This window comes from Phalacrocorax aristotelis, chromosome 4 (genome assembly GCF_949628215.1).
Source record: "Phalacrocorax aristotelis chromosome 4, bGulAri2.1, whole genome shotgun sequence".
Classification (NCBI taxonomy): Eukaryota; Metazoa; Chordata; class Aves; order Suliformes; family Phalacrocoracidae; genus Phalacrocorax; species Phalacrocorax aristotelis.
This window is the reverse complement of record NC_134279.1, coordinates 17017525-17037146: the sequence shown is the minus strand read 5'-3', so window position 1 is coordinate 17037146 and position 19622 is coordinate 17017525. Positions and strand designations below refer to the sequence as shown.

Sequence of the window (19622 nt, the reverse complement as noted above, 5' to 3'; positions counted from 1 at the left end):
CCTCTCTGGAGAGCTGCATTCTCCAACCAGGGGTTAGAAATAGTGTCTACATACCTATCTGGTTTGGAAAAGCTGATTAGCCATCCCACAAAGCTTTCTCTTGAACACTCTAACGTGCAGGGTGAGAAAACTGAATATGTCTGAACATTTATGCCATAGACCCTCGCAGTGCACTGAACTTCATGTTAAGATCATTGAAACAAATACTGCATTGCTCAGCTTGTATTTCCACTTTTTCTAGTGTTATTGAGGGATATTTTAAATACAAAGGCTATTGTATTATAATAAATATAATATATTATATAAATATAATAAATATAAATAAAATATTGAATTAATGAGAATAAGAAGCATGCAGTATTTTCAGTAGCCCTTATGTTATTTTCACCCTGTGAATGTTCTTGAGGGGAAATATGCCACAAGAAAAGACACACAAAAGGGAAAAGTAGTTATACCAAGTCCTTTCTCCCTTCCTACTCATATATCTGTCTTTATGCTTTCTGCAAAATATCCACATGGCTGATGGGCCACATGAGAAAGGACAGAGAGAAATATTGAGCAAGAAAAAAAAAATTGAAAAGGTTTATTTCCCTTAAAAAACTGTGCAGCAAATGGAAAACAGGCACCATAATTCTTTCCTAATATTCTAAATTCTTCACCATCTCCAATCATATTCAGTGAGGACACAGCCACTGCATCTGTACTTCCTTGCTGATTTATCATGCTACACCATGCTCCGGTAAACAGCTTCCCCAAATGCCCAAATCAGGCACCAGTCTGAATCAACACATATCCTGTCATTATTCTGTGCTGCTAAAACCCACATAACAAGAGGTGTGAACAGGTTTGTGCACATGGATGGAGGAATTCAAAAGACCAATAATCTGGACAAGCACATTTAGGACATCTGTAGGTTGGCTGTCCAAGACCAGCTTGTTTTCTGCTTTATTTCCTGCTTCACATGTCGCGTTATACATATATGGTGGGGGGGTGTGTGTGGATGTAACATCCACACATCCACACATATATATGCATATATGCAAGTATATATATATGATCTTTTCTGCTCAAGTTCGTACCTGTATTACCATCAAATATGCAATTAAATCATTATAAGCTTCACTGTATTATTTAAAATACTACTTACAAGTTTCTATACATTTCATTGCATCCCTTTTTAAATAAATTAATGAAATTATTTTTACATAGCATTGCAATTAATTTTAGTTAAATATTCAGCCTTAATGGAATTAATATTTAACAGACTTCTGCAATCTGTCCAAGACTGTTTGCTAAAGAACAATATTATTTCTACTGCTGCATTTGAAGCAAGAATTCCTTGAACTCTGAGAAACTCAGAAAATTAGGATTTCACAACAGAATATTAGCTTATGTCCTCAAAGAACACTCCTGAAGCGTGCAAACATACCCACACGTCTGGGAAACTGTTGCTATAAAATCTCTCGCATGCAAGTAATCCTTACCAGCCTTTAGTCAAATTCCAACCGTTCAACAGAGCTTTTAATTTCCTATTAAGCCAACTTTTCCTTTCAGCGAAAGTGGCCGGGGAGTCAGGTGATGAAAGAGAAATGCTGAAATAAAAATGCTAAATCAAGAATTTAAGAGGTAACACATACTACTCAATTAAATCCCTTCCATTTTGCCACGAAATACTTCTCAATAATTTTTATATCTGGGAGCAAAAAACTCCTCATCAGTTGAAAGCCAGTACATAGTTAGCAACATACACATCCTTTGACCTATAAAGATTTACTATTTTATCAATGGGTGAATCTCGGGAAAACAACACTTAGAGTCTTCTGTTGAAATCAAATGACCTATACAAATAACTATAAATGAAAATGTTTTATTATTTTGGGGCTTCTAAATTTTCTTGTTCTCTGTATTTTCAGCTCCCATAGATTTGTCTAGAATAATTCTGCTCTGAGAAGCTATGAAGATTAAATACTGATCTGTGCATTCATGATGTTAGACATCCACTGTCTGGGAAACTTCTATGCAATCACTTCGATCTTTCCTGATCTTCCCAAGCAACCAAAGAACTGGCTGCAGAGTACAAAGCTTCCTTTTCTTTTTTTTTTAGGGCAATTATTACTAGTTGATGGAAAGTTGTTTTCAGAGTTACTGTGATGGATATAAGCCATGCATGGATATAATGCAACCAACTATAAATATATTAGACTGGGTTTCCTTGTTAAATCATAGTAAATCTCTCCTCTGTTTATTTGAGCTGACTTTAAATACCCTTCTGTTTAAGGTTTGTATTTAGCCCTATAAATGAGGTAGTTAAAAGCATTTGTATATAAAATCTGTACAGAAATTTAGGATCCTTCCCTATTGACTGGAAAAACAGAAGGTAATGTTATTTGAGGAAAGGGGACAGTCACTGGAAATGCAAACTGGACAGTTAACTCAGATGCACACTTCCATGAGCGATGGTATTTTTCCCCTCTGTCATGCCCCAATATTTGCTATATCCTGGGCCTGTTCTCCAACCCTCAGAAAGTAGACTGAGAGTAGAAACTGAGTTTATCCACTCATCATTATTGAGGAAGCCTCCTGAAACCTTTACTTTATCCCTGCCAAAGGTACGTCAGGGAGCCCACTTCTTCCAGGACCATCACAATATTTTGAAGCTTTTCTTCTTAGATTTTCTTGTTAGATCACAGAATCACAGAATTGTTGAGGTTGGACAGGACCTCTGCAGGTCATCTTGTCCAGCCCCCCTGCCCAAGCAGGGCCACCTACAGCAGGTTGCCCAGGACCATATCCAGATGACTTTTGAATACCTCCAAGGATGCAGACTCCACAACCTCTCCGGGAAGCCTGTGCCAGTGCCCAGTCACCCTTACAGTAGAGAAGTGTTTCTGGATGTTCAGATAGAACCTGCTGTGCTTCAGTTTGTGCCCATTGCCTCTTATTCTATTACCTTCCCAGGAATCAAGGTAGGGTTGGCCAGCCTGTAGCTCCTGGGTCCTCCTTCTTGCTCTTTGTGAAAACAGGAATGACATTTGTTTTCCTCCAGCCCTCAGGAACCTCTTCCAATTGCCATGATCATTCAAAGGTAATTGAAAGTGGTCTTGCAATTTCATCAGACAATCCCTCAGCACTTGTGGGTGCATCCCATCAGGGCCCATGGACTGACGTATGCCCGGTTGCTTAAATATTCCCATACCTGATCCTCTTCCACCAAGGGTATGTCTTCCTTACTTCAGACTTGTTCCCTGATCACCAGGGCCTTGCATGTCTGAAGGCCATTCTTGCTAGTAAAGACTGAGGCAAAGAATGCATTCATTACCTCAGCCTTTTCCATGTCCTGTGTCAGCAGGTCTGCCCCATTCAGCAGTGGGCCCATGTTTTCCCTAGTCTTTCTTTTGCTACTTAAGTACTTGTAGAAACCCTTCACGTTGCCTTTTACATCCCTCACAAGGTCCAGCTCCAGGTGACCTTTGACATCCCTCACTGTATCCCTGCATACTCAATAGTGTTTTTATATTCCGCTCAGGTTACCTGTCCCTGCTTCTACCTTCTCATTACTTCCTTTTTGGGTTTGTGATTGGCCAGGAGCTCCTTGCTCATCCATGCAGGCCTCCTGCCATTTTTTCTTGACTTTCTGCTCTTTGGGATGGACTGCTCTTGAGCTTGGAGGAGGTGATTCCTGAATATCAGCCAACCTTCTTGGACTGCTCTTTCCTCTAGTGCCCTATCCCATAGGACTCTTTCAAGGAGTGCCCTGAAGCAGCTAAAATCTACTCTTCTGAAGCCCAGAGTTGTGATCTTGTTTTTTTGCCCTGCTCCCTCTTCTCCAGTTCCTAAACTCCACCATTTCTTAGTCACTGCATCCAAGGCTGCCTTGGACCTTCACATGCCCAGCAAGCCCTTCCTTGTTTTTAAGCATAAGGTCCAGCAGACCACATCTCCTCATTGGTTCCTCGGTCACTTTTGTCAAGAAGTTGACATCAGTGGTCTCCTAGAATCTCCTTTTGCCCTGCTGTGTTGTCCCTCCAGCAGATATTGGAGTGGTTAAAACCCCCCTTGAGGGTCAGGGTCTGTGAACACAAAGCTACTCCTAGCTTTCTGTAGAAGGCCTCATCTACTTGTTCTTCCCAATGAGGTAGCCTATAGCAGACACCCACTACAATGTCTCCCATCCCTGTAAGTCCTCATTTGGCTCCACCCATCCCCAGGCAGAGCTCCATGCACTCCAGCGACTTTCTGACATAAAGAGCAGCTCCGTCCTGTCATCTTCCCAGCCTGCCTTTCCTAAAGAGCCTGTATCACTCCATTGCAGCACTCAATCATGCAAGCCATCCCACCATGTCTCTGTCATCCCAACAAGATCACAGCCCTGCCTGGGCATACAGATCTCTAATTTGTCATGCTCATTCCCCATACTGCATGTGTTAGTAGACAGGCACTTCAGAGGGGCACCCCGGCACGCGGATTTCCCAGAAAGGGTCAGGGAGGGGGGTCCCAACAACAGTGCCTTGCTTACATGTAAATTCCTGAGGTGACTCTGCTTAAGCCCTGTTTTGCTGATTACGTGTTCCCTTCATGAAGATCAGCCCAGGCCCTTGCAGAAGACCCAAGCAGCACAGTACAGCCTTGTCTTTTTGCTGCTGTAGTCCCTTTTTTTTTTACATAGGCCCTGAGTAAAGAGTTCCAAAGCCTCTGGTAAGGACATTGCCAAGTGACTTCCAAGCCTCTCCTGAAAGATCTGCCTTGCTACCACATTTCAGAGCTCTATGCTGTTCATAGTAGTCATCAAGCCTTTGCAATAAAAACTCCTAATGCCCATATGTGGCAAGCAGTTGCTGTTTACATAGCCATTAGCCAATCTTTCCAGAAGATTTCATTCTTGAATGCCATTTTCTTACTCAGGTTACAAGTGCAAAAAACAGAGGTCTATAGTAATATGTTTTAACAGGCAAAAACTCAAACATGAAGTCACAGCCGCAATTTTTTTCAGATATGCTTTTCAGCATAGTCTTAGGGCAACAGAAAAAGCAATATATTTTTTTGTTTGTTTTCAATGTAAGATTTAGCTTACAAGATCTTTTTTTCAGGCTGATATCCACATTGAAAGCAAGATTTAATCAAGAATTACATTGCTTAATACTGCTTTGCAGAGCTCTGATTGACTGAGTCAGCCTTCCCTTAGTCATACGACAAATGAATGGAATAAAGGATGAATAGCCTCCCTATCTGGCCTCTCCATGCTCTGTGATGTGCACGCCAGCCTTAGCAAAACTGCTTTTTAAGATCAGTCTAAAAAAAAGGTCAGAGCCTATCACAAACTACTGTATCAAAGAAATATGCAAATCTTTCCTTGTTCCATATTCTCCTTAGCCTCCCACTACAATTATTAAATTACAAGGTATTAATAGAAACTAAAGAAAGCACTCTGAAAAGACAAATTCCAAAGATGCAAAATTCAAATGCCAAATAGAGAGCATGCAATTAGGTTCTTAAATAATTCCTATCACATTTCATGCTAATATTAGCACTGCCAAAAAAAAAAACACAATAGAAAACTGCAATATTCCCAGAGACACTCCATTGAAACAGCATAGTGAGGCGCAGAGAAAGAATCTTGGTGAATTCTTATACTTTGATGGTAGGCACAAATAACATTCATCTCCAGTTACAATAGTAAAAATCATTTTGCACTCCAAAAAGAATTTGTAATATTTATATGATGATACTGAGAAAAAGTTGCAGGCTTTTTTTACTGAACCAATGCAAGAGCAAAAATGAGGGGTTTCCACTTAGATTTTTCAGAGAGCACAAATTAGCACAAAATTTTACTTAATTGGGCTCTTCAAGTAAGTATGCAGCAATGAGCATTAGTCTCTCCTCATTGCTTTTTAAAACCTTTATGTCTATCCAGGTCCCATAGCCTTACAGATTTTAATGGCCATAACGAAGAAAAAGAACATTGTTATTCAATTTGACTCAAGCAGATCTCCATTCAGAATGACAATGTCGCCATTCACAATGCTATTGTTACAGTTGTGTCATCCTTTCTAGTTTAAATCTTGTTTTTCAGGAGTTTTAACCTTGCCAGTAATTTTTCTTCCTTGAATTTCAGGCTTAACAAATAAAGTTGGTCAGTTGGTTGGTCAGTCTGTCTGTCTGTCTGCCTGCCTATTATCTACACATATAATCTACATTCCTGCAATACACAATGCTGACTGACAGAATCATCTGCGTGGTGAGTTATTCAGAATATTGCTTTATACAGCTCAAAATCAGTGTTGTTCTAAAAAGTGGGGTTTGGCAAATTATTTAGCCTCCATACGGCCAAATTGACTTGGATATCCTGATGACAAAAAAGGATCTAATTTAATATTTGCAGGACTGGGGTTGAAATTTTTGTTTCTTATGCCTTGTGGTTCTTTCTATGTACTAAATATTCAAGTTCTTTCTCACCCAGAATGGGTATATAACAAGGTATCACAAAATGAGTGGACATTCTTTTGATTTCATATCTTATAATATTTTAAACAATTTTACAACATTCAAGAGCATAGTCTGTATTGGAGATTATTACATACCACAGCAAGTTCATGAAAAACAAGTTTACTTTTTGTACAACTGCAAATGTACAAAGGATCAAATCCTCATAATTCAGATTCCCAGGTTACATCAAGGAAGGCAAAGGGAATACAGGTCCCATCTTTTTTGCTAAGTGGAAAAAAAAAAGTGAAAGTAATTGTATCAGGAAGTGTGGCCAGCAGGAGTAGTGAAGTGATCATGCCCCTGTACTGGGCACTGGTGAGGCCGCACCTCAAGTACTGTGTTTGGTTTTGGGCCCCTCAGTGCAAGAAGGACATCAAGGTGCTGAAGTGTGTCCAGAGAAGGGCAATGAAACTGGTGAAGGGTCTGGAAAACAAGTGTTATGAGGAGCGGCTGAGAGAGCTGGTATGATTTAGCCTGGAGAAAAGGAGGCTAAGGGGAGACCTTATCGCTCTCTACACCTACCTGAAAGGAGGTTGTAGCAAGGTGGGTGTCGGTCTCTTCTCCCAGGTCACTAGTGATAAGATGAGAGGAAATGGCCTCAAGCTGCATCAGGGGAGGTTTAGATTGGATATTAGGAAAAATGTCTTTACTGAAAGAGTGGTCAGGCACTGGAACAGGCTGCCCAGAGAGGTGGTGGAGTCACCATCCCTGGAGGTGTTCAAAAAATGTGTAGACGTGGCACTTCAGGGCATGGTTTAGGAGGCGTGGGGGTGTTGGGTTGATGGTTGGACTTGATGATCCTAGAGGTCTTTTCCAACCTTAATGATTCTATGATTCTATGATTGCATTTCAGGAGGAAATGTAGGAGCTGTGGATCCCTAAACTATGCAAGTATCATTTCTCATAGATGATCTTGGCCATTACTCAATTCCTTTTGAGGATGGTCTTGCAGGCAGCCCCAGGAGACTGAGAGTTTGGTGCACCACATGCACCGAGTCTGTGCACCATCTCCATAGACATAAATATTCAATTTTCCTCTTTTCATATTAGAACTGCTTTGGCCTCAGAGACAGGGGATCTTCTGTGATTGTGGACACCTGATTATCATCCCTGAAGAACATCAGCACATCTACAATACAGCTCAGTTCTCACACCTTCTACATCCTATGTTCCCACAGGATTTTTTTGCTAACCCAACCAGCCCATCTGCCTTGCACGCAGCTGGAATGTGAAGAACTTTTCTGTTTCATAAATCTGAGCACTGAAGAGTTGCTCCTACATATTAATGGTGCTAGAACAGCTGCCTCAGATTTAAATCTCCTTTGCATGTGCTGTGTTGGTAACCCTAAAATGGATTTTCTACTTTCTAAGTGGGCTGTGATCCAAATCAGGAATTGACCGTAACCTGGAGTTGGCTGCCATCTCAGCATGATATCAAATATTCACTTTAGGGTACAGAGTTTGCAATAACAGAGAGCAAGAACTAGCTGGAGCAGGAATGAAAGTTGGGTATTAGCTGATCATCCTCAGCAGTGTAGCTCTCAGAGAACAAATTATTATGTCTAGAAGAAAATATTGCTTTCTAAAAGCGGGACCAACTGCTAGGAAAAATTGGAAGGTGAGTTGAACAGATGGTTGTCTCTCAGACCAGGGAAGACTGAAGGGACACAGTAGGATTTAGAGCAAGTGGAAGAAACTGATGTCTGAACTTCTCTTCCCTTGTCTTACTCTCCCCACCCCCTTCTCTCAGCAGAACTAAATAATGCAAGTTTGGAATAACTAGTATGACTGCAGAAGTCACCAGAAGAGTACCAGAGTCTGGAGAGAAAGCTTTCAGCCCATGAGAACTGCACTAATGGAGCCACAGTTTATCCACCTGAAATGCTCAGTAAGTGAAAATGGGTTTCTGGAAGAAAAGAATTACTTATCAGTTTAGGCTTAGATCCTTGCTATGGAGCTGACATCAGAGGTCAGATTAGATATAGACTTCTGTATCATCCTTCATTTAAGAGGTGCCTACAATGGAGATTTAAATAATCGCTTCTTCACTGAAAATTATTTTTAATATCAGATAAGCAATATAATTTTTTTTACACAATAATGTTTCCATACACATAGCTGTATCAATTACATATATCTATGAATGTGGCTGACTTGATTTTCTAATCAGAAAGATTTTAAAACATGATTTCTTGCTCAACAAGGTGATCACTTTAAGATCACCATTGCAGAAGTAAAAATTTCCCATTTACTAGCTGGCAGCATAGTCAGAATACGCTTTGAGCTGACTAGATGTATTATCACCTGTCAGCTATTTAGAGCTCGTATTAAGTTAGGAGATAGACCCATACTGAGTTAGGGAAAACTACATCTGCTTCCAGACATTAAACTGACATTTCCTGGAAAGAAAATACCCCACTAGTTTGGAGCTTCCAATAGGGCAAGCAGACATTATTTTCAGGATGACCAGCTGAAAACAGGTTAGCCAATATTAAAACTTTGCCGCTACATTATTAACTCCATTATGTTACTCAGGAGTGGAAGCATTTGTATTAAATATGGCACCTGCTGGAGACTATTTAAGAGAACATCTCAGATACAGGAATAAGGCCAGTAACAGTGACTCGGGGGGGTGGGGAAGGGAATGCCCTGAAATAAATGGATTCCTATTTTCCTGGTACTTTGACTAGAAACTGTCTTCTCATTGATGCTTAGTGTTTTCTTATTACGTGGCCAACGTTTTATTGATCTATCAGTCTATTAATCCCAGAGCCTAGCTTTATGTGACGTAGCAATGAAAATTACTGCAGGTATGCAGCTTCCTATGTCTCTGTGGATCACTTGTTATACTCACCAGCCAGTATTGAGATGTCATCAGGAACTCAAACAGTCAGATCACTGAAATCATTGGTTCAAATGTCTTAATTTCAATTATACCTTCTGAAATGCCTTTCCTGCTGATAAAGGAAGGAGTTTGCTAAGCAACAGCTTCAGCGTTTCTTCTTGTGATTGAAACCCTGAGAGCAATTCTAAACACTAGAAAGTGGAATGCCTGGGCCACAGAAGATATTCAGCAATCTGATTCCTGTTATATTATAAATTAACATTGGCATCAAGTAAAATAGGTGTAAGAAATGTTTTCCCTATAGTACCCAAAGCAAATGCAAGCAGGCATTTTAGCAGGATTACAAAGCAGGTAGTTTATATTGATTTCAAAGTCATACAATTCATTCATTAAATATTTTGCTTATTTTTAAACAATTTCATTTTAAAACATTATAGAAAAGCAACATAAACATATTTGTGAAAACTAGCACACTAACTAGTTCGATCAGGCAAAAAGTATATAAATAGGTGCATGGTAATAAGCAATGAATATGTTTCAAGAGCCAAGAAAGTAGGATTTAAAAAATTTGTAGTTTCATAAAACTCACTTTTATGGTTTTAGAAATCAATCTGGCCAATGGATTTCACCTTCTAAGAACTGCAAACATGAACCACAGATTTGACAGTACCAATTTTCTTGACTGTACACATGAAGCTATATTTGTGTTTGGTTAATTTAAGAAATTATTTTTCATTGAAATAGAAAAAAAAAAATTTTTTTTTTTAAAAACAAAAAGCCTCTCTAGTGCAATTACCTTTCTTACCAACCCCCCCTCACGCTAGCCTTATTTTTCTTAAAATTTTCGGGAAGATACTAAGCTATCCCCAGATAGTTATCTGGGAAGGGTAGGTGGTAATTGTGATGTTAAAAAACAATTGTTGTTTTGAAACTCTGTCTTGGTTACAGCTTCATCATTCTGAGTATCATGTTCTTTATCTGTAATATTGCATTTTGGTTTCTAATGGATTTGATGTCGGGGTTACACGTGTATCATTCCCAACAGAATTCTGAAATACCGCTTTCTTGTTGTGGAATTCCAAAGCTTTTAAGTTATTAAAATTGTATGTCTTTGTATATTTGTTATAGATCTAATACAGTGCAGTAATTTCTTTGAGGCAATTACGGTCCTCTGAAGTCAAGGCTTTGTTGCAACCACTAGAGTCAAACCTGAATGCTGTTTAGAATTTGCTTAGAACTTTCTCCTGCTATCTACCGTGAACTGAGAAAAATGTTAGCAAATGAGTTGATTTGCTGATTGCATATCTATGCCAGCAACCACAAAAGATGAAACTTAAATTTTCCTTTTGTAGGTAATATTTTAATATAGGGGCTAAAAGATAACATGGTGTTCCTACTCTACCAGTTCTTCATAAAGAACTGCATGCATTTTACTATTTTATACAAATTATGAAATCCTTATCAAAGGGAACTCTCACACAGTAGGAAGGAACTGTAACAAAACCCACATATTTTGCTAGTATTTCTAATTAATTGACTAGTAGTATAGTTAATACATGGGACAATTTCATTATCTTTCCTGTTCAGGAGATTAATTTAATTCTATATTCTTGTAAATAAGAGCAGAATTTCTAGGTGAAACTAATTTTCCAGCATTCTGGTTAATTTGCAAGCAAAAATTATTTTCACTCCTTTCTTTTTATAGCACAGATTTCTGCTTGTAAAAGTTGGGACAGAGATTACCTCCAGAGTATTTGCAGAGCAGGACAATTATTTCCTGTTCTGTCATTAATTCGTCAACAGTGTTTCTCATAACTTCAAATCCCTAATTCAAGGGCAGAATTCCAGCTAGATTCATACTGGAATCCTTTATGATCTCTTTGTAAGATCCTTGCAAACCTGAAAGATACCTTGATTTTATCAACTCTCTAACAAAGGCTAACTTGACACTGGATTTCAATTAGGATTCATGTTCTTGGCCCACCAGTTTGATAAGTAATTCCATTTAATCATGTAATTGCAAATTTTAAAAAGTCTCTCTATGGTACTGTTTGATTATCATTGCTTAGAAAGGATTATATATCATGCTTCATGATAAGCAGCAAATGACAATTCAGCAATAGACAGCAGTTAAGAACATACAAATATTTTTGGCTGTTATCTTTGACGTTTTTTAAATTTGTCTTGGTTCACAATGAAATAATGATACTTCAGTTAAGTAGAACTTTAAAAAAGTGACAGCTTGATTAAAATTTTTCTCTTTTATTTTGAAGGGTTTGAAATTTGTATCTCAAATACATTGAAGGGGATTTTTAAACAAAAAAGTCTCACTGAAGAGTACTGACATCTTTCACTCAGAGGATGCACAAAAAGGATGCCAACTACTTCAGTCAAAAATAAAAATATTTTAAAAATCAGTAGCTGCACTTTCCTTTAACAATTTTATTTGATAAAATAAATAATAATTTTATATGTATAATGTTCATATATGATATATTTATACATAAATGCATGTATGTATGTACATACATATGCAATTCTCTAGCCCTCATTATCAAAGTCTTCTGGAAAGTTTGTCCTAGCAGATGCATTATGTTGTGTTTGTTTTCAAAAACTGAAAAAGAAATGCTACACTAATACTAGTCCTCACAAGCTGCGATAAATTATGCTTTACTTTTAAGAAATATCAGTTGAGTCTAGTAGATGTAGAACAGTTTAGAAACTATCCTAAACCTGCATTTCTAGGATTCTAGATAACCCTAGAACACTTCAAAATGGTTCAGGCTTGATACTGTGAATACACACCCAGAATAATTTGAGCACTCAGTGGCATTTTTCCATAATTCTACCTGAGGCATGTCTCTGCATCTTTTGAGCAAACTTTCAGATGAACAGGCTTGAGTAATGCAAAGCTTATTTGAAAGTCAATATGAAGTCTTCATGCTCCATTACTTGTGTTTGAGTGGGCTCAGTTAATCAAATCAGGAAACAGAAATAGAACTGTGAGATTTAATTGACTAGTCACAAACATGCATACAGGTCAGGTTTCAAACTCTGACTTTGCAATGTGACGGATGAAATTTTAGAAAACTGCAGCCACTCCAAGAACCTCTTAAACACAAAATTAGACAAGTGTTGACTTTTCTCAAATTATCGGGTAATTTTCATTGCTAAATTATTACCAACCCAAATGCCACATTCACAGAATCATATGAAAATAAGACTAGAAGGGATGTGACATCTCCCTTTTGCCTTCTTCTAAAGAGATTTCAAACACTATTTCTCACTTTTCATTAAATAAAATCCTTTCTTTCTGAGCAGTCAAGCTGTCATTTCCAATATTTTAAAGGGACTTTTAGGCTGAATTTTACTTCAGATTCCTTTGATATCCAGCACAGCTCAGGAAGCTAAGGTGTGCTCTAATGGGAAATCCCATATAGTAAAAGACCCACAATTCTCACCTTAAGTGAGGCACTAAGATGCTGCTGCATTATCTACAACTTCTAAAAACACTCGTGTTGATACACAGCTTTTCTGTCCTGCTGCATACCCTGCAAACATTTAGAAAAGTCCTTGCAGCAGAGAGCTTGAGCTTTCATTTGGAAGTCCAAATGCTGCATTCCAATATGCTTTTTAGAGACAGCTTTACAACCCCCAAACTACAGCAAGCCATACTGCCAGACTAAGACAGAAGACGAAGAAGCAGCTTTGCAGAAATGCAAAGGAAAAAATATAAACATACAGAAGATATTGCTAGCCTAGCCCACTGGGCATATATTGTTGGTCACAGCATGGATCTGACACTGTGGGGTATATTTACAGCATGGGGTACGGAGAACTACACACACTAACAATCATGAGAACAGTATATTTTTTCTTATGTAAAATGTATTGAAAACTGACCCTGTTGGGCTGTAAATAGGGATTTGGATTGTTGTGGAAATTCTACTGGTTTGTGTGCTTTTTAAGTGTTGAATTTTCTTTTTAAGTGATCAAAAGTGTCTTTGAGTCACAACAGTCAAAGATGGCAAAGACCACATATTGCTCTAATTCTGGTCTTCACGACATCTTGCAGAGATTAATGCTTGAAAGATATTATTAGAACTTTTTATTCCTTTATCCCAAACTGACACCATATGAAAAGCTTGCCATGATAGCTCTTCAGTATCGTCTCTTTTTATTTTCGAAGCTATACCATGTAAATTAAACTGGGAAAGTCACATCAAAGCTGAAAGAAAGAGGTAATATGCACTACATACAGACATTTAAACACCTGCCACATCCTCTCTTGCTCAGGTATTAGAATAATCACTCTACCCCTCGAAGTATGAGTGCTTCAGCCTTCCATTTTACATCGCTTCCTCTCTGCTGCTTTTTTTTTCCCCATGGAATTGCTGAGTCCATGTTTACAAAGCTGTTTCTCGCGTACACAATAAGACCCAACAATATTACAATTCTCCTAATCAGCAGGGCATGGTACTTTCAGAGACTTCTTATCAAAATTTAGTCTAGCAGCAAAAGGAAAGGTTGATGGAATTGTGTCTGTTTTGAATATCACCCAGAAAACATCCCTGGCAGAGATTCTTTATACCCGTGAGATAGCAAGCAACGAGTAAACAGACTGCTGTGGGCATACACCAGCGTGTCATAAGGGACTGATGCACATCACCACTGAATATTTCCATTGACTTCTAGTGGCTCTAGTAGTTAACAGTGAGTTTTAAAATTAGTTTCTCAAGGAAAGCCTTCTCTTCAAAAAGCTTTTGCAGCCTTACTTCGCCGTTTGAATTAACCATACTAACTCCGTTGCTGTACTATCAATATTGATAATTTCAAGGTATATATATATTTACAAAAACCATAATAATGTTACATTTTTGTCGTATTGCTTCTTTGTTGCAGCAAAACATTGGAAAAAAGTCTTATTTTATGGGGAAAACAAAAAAAGCCACCTACTGGTTCCATAGAGGAACAAGACTCCAGTAATGGATAAAGTAAAAAAATGTGTCCTTCCTTTAATTATCAGAAGCCTAAGAGAGAAAAGCTGACTCTATGTCATCATCGATAGTGTCATACAGCTTAATATTTATTTAAAATTGCTCACACAGCAAAATAAAAGTATTGATCGATCACCCATGCGATTATTTAAATAAGGAAATCATGCCTTCTTTCACCTAAAAGCACTTCGGAAAAGTTAATTTAAAACACTGATCCATTTTCAAATATCAAAACTGGGACATTTGGAAAATTGAAAAGCTTGCAAAACTCTCTACAGTGACAATGTGAATTAAACCTTGATGTCCTGGCTCTTCAGGACAACCAGTAAAGCAATCTGAATACAAGAGCTGGCAAACAAATTGAGTAGGAAGATGATTTTCATATAGTCATTTTTGCACGGGGAAATTAATATTATCTTCCATTTTCCAGTTAAAAAATACAGTGAAGACTACTCATCCTTAAAAGAGATGTTAGCACACTACTTACTGGTAATGTAGGAGTAATAATAGTTGACATAAGTGCAGAACTGTTATGAAAACATGCCTTGTATATCGATGATATGAAAAAGACTATTGTATTTCAAAAAGTTTACAAGCTGAATTTCTGCTTATTTAAGCGCATGTAGAATTTTTATACTTAGAAATTAACGGTACGCTGCTCCAGAATCTGTCATTTACATATATGGTGTAATATGCCTACGGGAACTTCCACTTTTGAATTAAATACAATCACAGTTGAAGGATTATTTAACTTAGCTTAGATCTTTACCAAATAGTAAAAGCCCTGCCTACAGATGGGTTGGTAAGTGGGTGTTCACTGCTTCACAGTCACCAGCTGAAAGCTGAATGTATCTCAGAAGCCACAGAAACAGACACAATAAGCAAAAAAGGGCTGTATGAATCTTGCAGTGTTTATAGGTATTAATGGTGGAACACACAATAAATTTCCGGGGCTATCCAGAGCTAAAATGCTTATTGAAAGAGGGGCCTCTGAGCTACAGGAAGTCCTCCTTCAATAGACTAATCTCTTTTCAAGGCAACTACTGCACTTCTCTTGTCAACCAGTTTAATAACTGCTGTAACTCAAGAAGATGCAATACTCTGGTCACTGAGCAAAAACGCTCACAAGCCCTCCAGAGGTAGATCTTACCATATACATCATAATCTCATTTGAAGATCTATTTTTGTCTCCTCCACTATTCTTGTCTATATTATAATCAATATCTGACAGACCAATATTCATTATCTAGAATATTGACTAGCATGAGGAGAGCATTTAAATACTTCAGGTCTTGTCAGACTTCAATAATCTCACAAAAGTGGCACCTGTCTGGGAGTGCCGTATACCAGCCTTGCCTCATTAAAATCAATGAATTTATGACTGTTTCCAGCAGACATGGATCTGGCCCAAACAAAGTATAATTCAGCATATCATAGTACCAGTTCAAGCCCAGTTAAAGACAGTGTTAATGGTACATCAAAAACAGGGAAAAGTTTTTGTATGTTTGCATTAGGAGTACCTTTTATGTCTGCAGGTAAAAAAATCTCCTTCTACATTTTATTTTCAGTCAGACACTTACACCTGTTAGAGTAATGAATTATTACTTATGAAAATATAGTAACGAAAAATTCATTTAAAAACAGATTCTGCAGTGAGTTAGAAAGCTATTTTTTGAATAATAATTTCTTTAGCACAGCAGCTGTCATGAGGACACTTGTGAGAAGTGACGGGAGAACAAGTCTGCCTTGTTAACACATCAAGGATGAGCACAACTGTCTTAATATCAGTCCAGCGCTCTTTTCATCAGAATGCAGCAGAAGAACATTGAACATTGCCTGGCCAAGGGATGGCTCCCACTCCCCTCTGCCACTTATTCCTTCTTTCCACCAATCTTCTGATTCATAAACACATGTGAAAAATAATCTATGTTTGCAGAGACAGACATTTGTCTTTCAGCATCCTTAAATCCACATTTTTGTGCAACCTACAGAGTCCTGTCTTTGGGCCAGCACCCTAGAAAGACATTTAGAACCTAAATGAACTGCATGAAATTCTCACGAAGGTGTGGGAGTAAGCAAAAATATTTTAGCCTTGAGTTTCTAACATACAGCTTGGCTGCTGTTACCTGGCTAATTAAGGGGAGAGGGTATAAGAAGGGCAGATCATGGACTATTTCCCATACAGACTTTATTCTGATGTTTTTTCTGACTCCAAGCTTGTTACAAGGAGAACTTTTCTAATTCTGACACTAAGGAACCAAAAAGCCAGCCTGCTAAACACTTCATAGTTTTGTGGAGGTTTTAAATTTATTTTTATCTTTTTTTTTCATCTCTCTCATGCTCACACAATCCTTGACTGCAGCCATTGTCCCTCTCAGAGGAATCATGCCCTGAGACACACGAAGCATATCACCAGCTTAGACTTTGCAGTAGCACTGTGTCCTCAATGTTAGCACAACCTGGAGAGGCATCCTTTTCTCTATCCTTTTCACCTCCTCTCTTCAGCACACACACTGTGGATTCTTTCTGCACATCCAGATTCATTTGCATGTAAATGTAAAGGAGTTCCTCTGCCTACAATTCTGAGGCAAAAGTGGCAGAAAAACAGCTCTGCCCCTGAATTTGAACCTCGAAGAGATGTCGACTGAACATACCCTTAATATTAACACACATAGAGAAACCATTACAGGTTAGGTGTGAGGCTCAGTTGCTGAGTTAGTAGGGTTTGTATTGGAAACTCCTGAAACCAAGGATTGTATCTCATCCTATGGAAAGGCAATAGGTAAACTAATTCAATTTTTGGAAAGTGTACACCAGTTCTTCAGTGTCAGGGGTGGTAGCGGTGGTAAATTTGTTTGTGGAGATGTATATACCACATATGCAGGTTCTAATAGATGATGTGGAAGGTCCAACACCTTAATGCCTTTCATTACATTCATATCCTTCAGAGAGGTTGAAATTTTTACTTAATTTCTCGGATCCATCTTTTCCATCCATGAGAGGGTCCACCCATTATAGTGGCACTGTAATTAGGTTCTTCACTTTTGCATGAACAGAAGGATATAATGTGAAAGCCATTTCAATTGCTAGATGATTTTTTGATGCTTCTTACAGCAGCAGTGGAACCTGAAGAAAAGAAAAAAAAAGTATAATGACCAACATCTTTCCTCTGATATATATATAAATGCAATTGACAGTCACAGTAATAACCTGTACGATAGATTTCCTTTTATTACTTAACTGAAACACATTAGGATGGAACTGTGCAATTCTGCAAGTTAAAAGGGTTGAGATGTATGTAGGCTTACAAGCTGTAGAGCTGCTGGATGTGACTAAAAAGCAGGACAAAAGTGTCCAGTTTGGAAGGATTTAATTGATTACTGTTCTAATACTTCAGTTAGTTCAATATGCAGCTGTGTTCTGTAATGACTCTGACTAAATAATATGGTGCAATCTTCTCTGAGTAGAGTCCAGTGATAAGCATAACTAAAACTTTCAAAGGCATTCAAAAATTAATGGGAGATAAATGTGTAATTTTCCTTCAGCCCCTTTGAAAATATCAGGCTTGATACTTATTATTTATCAATAACAAACTGTAGCACACCTGAAGTTAGATCATTATATTGCATGGTTAAATGAAATATTAGTTAACAGTGTCCTACTGAAAAACAGAAAAAGCTAAAATTTCAAGTAAGAAGTTATTCTCACCACACTTTATACACTGTTCTTCAACAACAGCTGATCATAACTTATTTTTAGAAATGGAACAACTCCAACATGAAAAAGGAGTCCATACAGGAGCCTGATCCTGTAAGTGTACCTCGCACATGTACTTCTACTGCATTCAGGCACTCACATATGGAGGGCTCACTTCCTTGGAAACTATAGCCTTGTTCCTGACCACAGAAACAGTTAAAGCAATGCAAATTTCTGGATGTGACCTTTTTGTAACAACAATTAGAATAACCTCTCTAGAAGCATGTTGGGGGCAGAAGGGGGCACAGTTCTCCCTTCTGATTAACATTCACGTGCAACCCATATCCAGGATGCTGATACTGATGCTCAGGGTAAGAACACCTGTTGCATCCTTTAGAAAAGGGAAATGAGTCAAATGCCTTATAGCACTGCATTTCTAGTAGCCTTGGTCTTTAACCATTTGGGCTTGTTGTGGTATAACCGCAGCTGGCAACTAAGCACCACCCAGCTGCATGCTTACTCCCCTCACAGTGGGATGGGGGAGAGAATTGGGAGGGTAAAAGTGAGAAACCTCATGGATTGAGATAAAGGCAGTTTAACAGGTAAAGCAAAAGCTGCACACACAAGCAAACAAAACGAGGCATTCATTCACTACTTCCTATTGGACACCTCCAGGCAAGCAGGGCTCCATCACATGATAACAGTTACTTGGGAAGACAAAACACCACCACTCCAAACGTCCCCCCTTCATTCTTCTTCCCCCAGCTTTATAGGCTGAGCATGATGTCATATGGTATGGAATATCCCTCGGGTCAGCTGGGGTCAGCTGTCCCAGCCGTGTCCCCTCCCGGCTCCTTGTGCACCCCCAGCCCGCTCGCTGGTGAGGTGGGGTGGGGGGCAGAAAAGGCCTTGACTCTGTGTAACCACTGCTCAGCAGGAACTAAAACATCCCTGTGTTATCAGCACAGTTTCCAGCACAAATTCAAAACATAGCCCCACACTAGCTACTATGAAGAAAATTAACTCTATCCCAGCCAAAACCAACAAAGGTCTATCTCTGAACCTAAATCTGGAGGCAAAGGGATCTATATTACACAAGGGATAAATTTCAAAGCCAATTCAGCACTGAACTTCCAATGTTTTGTTGTTACAGTTCAATAAAATCACCTTGTGTTACATTCGTTTCTGTTTAAAATAAAGTGAATGTCACACTTTTTTGTCATACCATTTTTATTTAACAGGGTTTTTTTCTATGCCCATTAGTTAAAAAATTTATAACAAGGCAAATCATTTATCAAAATGAAAAATGCTGTACTCCTTGAGCAAGGAAAGGGGAGTCTAAATAGAATGTCTCTGCTCTTAAATTAATGGAACCATCTCACATTTAATATTTTCTCTTAAGTAGTTATGTAAGCACTCCAAGATCATTAATGAAGAAGTACAGGATCACAATTTACAGCTGAAGGGCAAAAATGCTAAAAAACCATTTCAGAATCATGTCATTGAGTGATACAGTCTAGGAAAATAGAAGTAAGAATCATTGATCTCCGATATCATAATTAAATGTACAAAACACATGACAAGGAGAAAGGACAACAAAG

General features: G+C 38.3%; 1 protein-coding gene across 1 annotated transcript in view; it reads right to left on the bottom strand.

Annotated features, from left to right (window-relative positions):
- The window catches only part of IQCM (IQ motif containing M), a 111003-nt gene that overhangs the window by 7968 nt on the left and 83413 nt on the right, over positions 1 to 19622 (bottom strand). Inside the window, 2 exon segments of the mRNA XM_075092404.1 lie at positions 17295 to 17418; positions 17420 to 17451. Of these exon segments, the coding sequence (XP_074948505.1) occupies positions 17295 to 17418; positions 17420 to 17451 (156 nt within the window).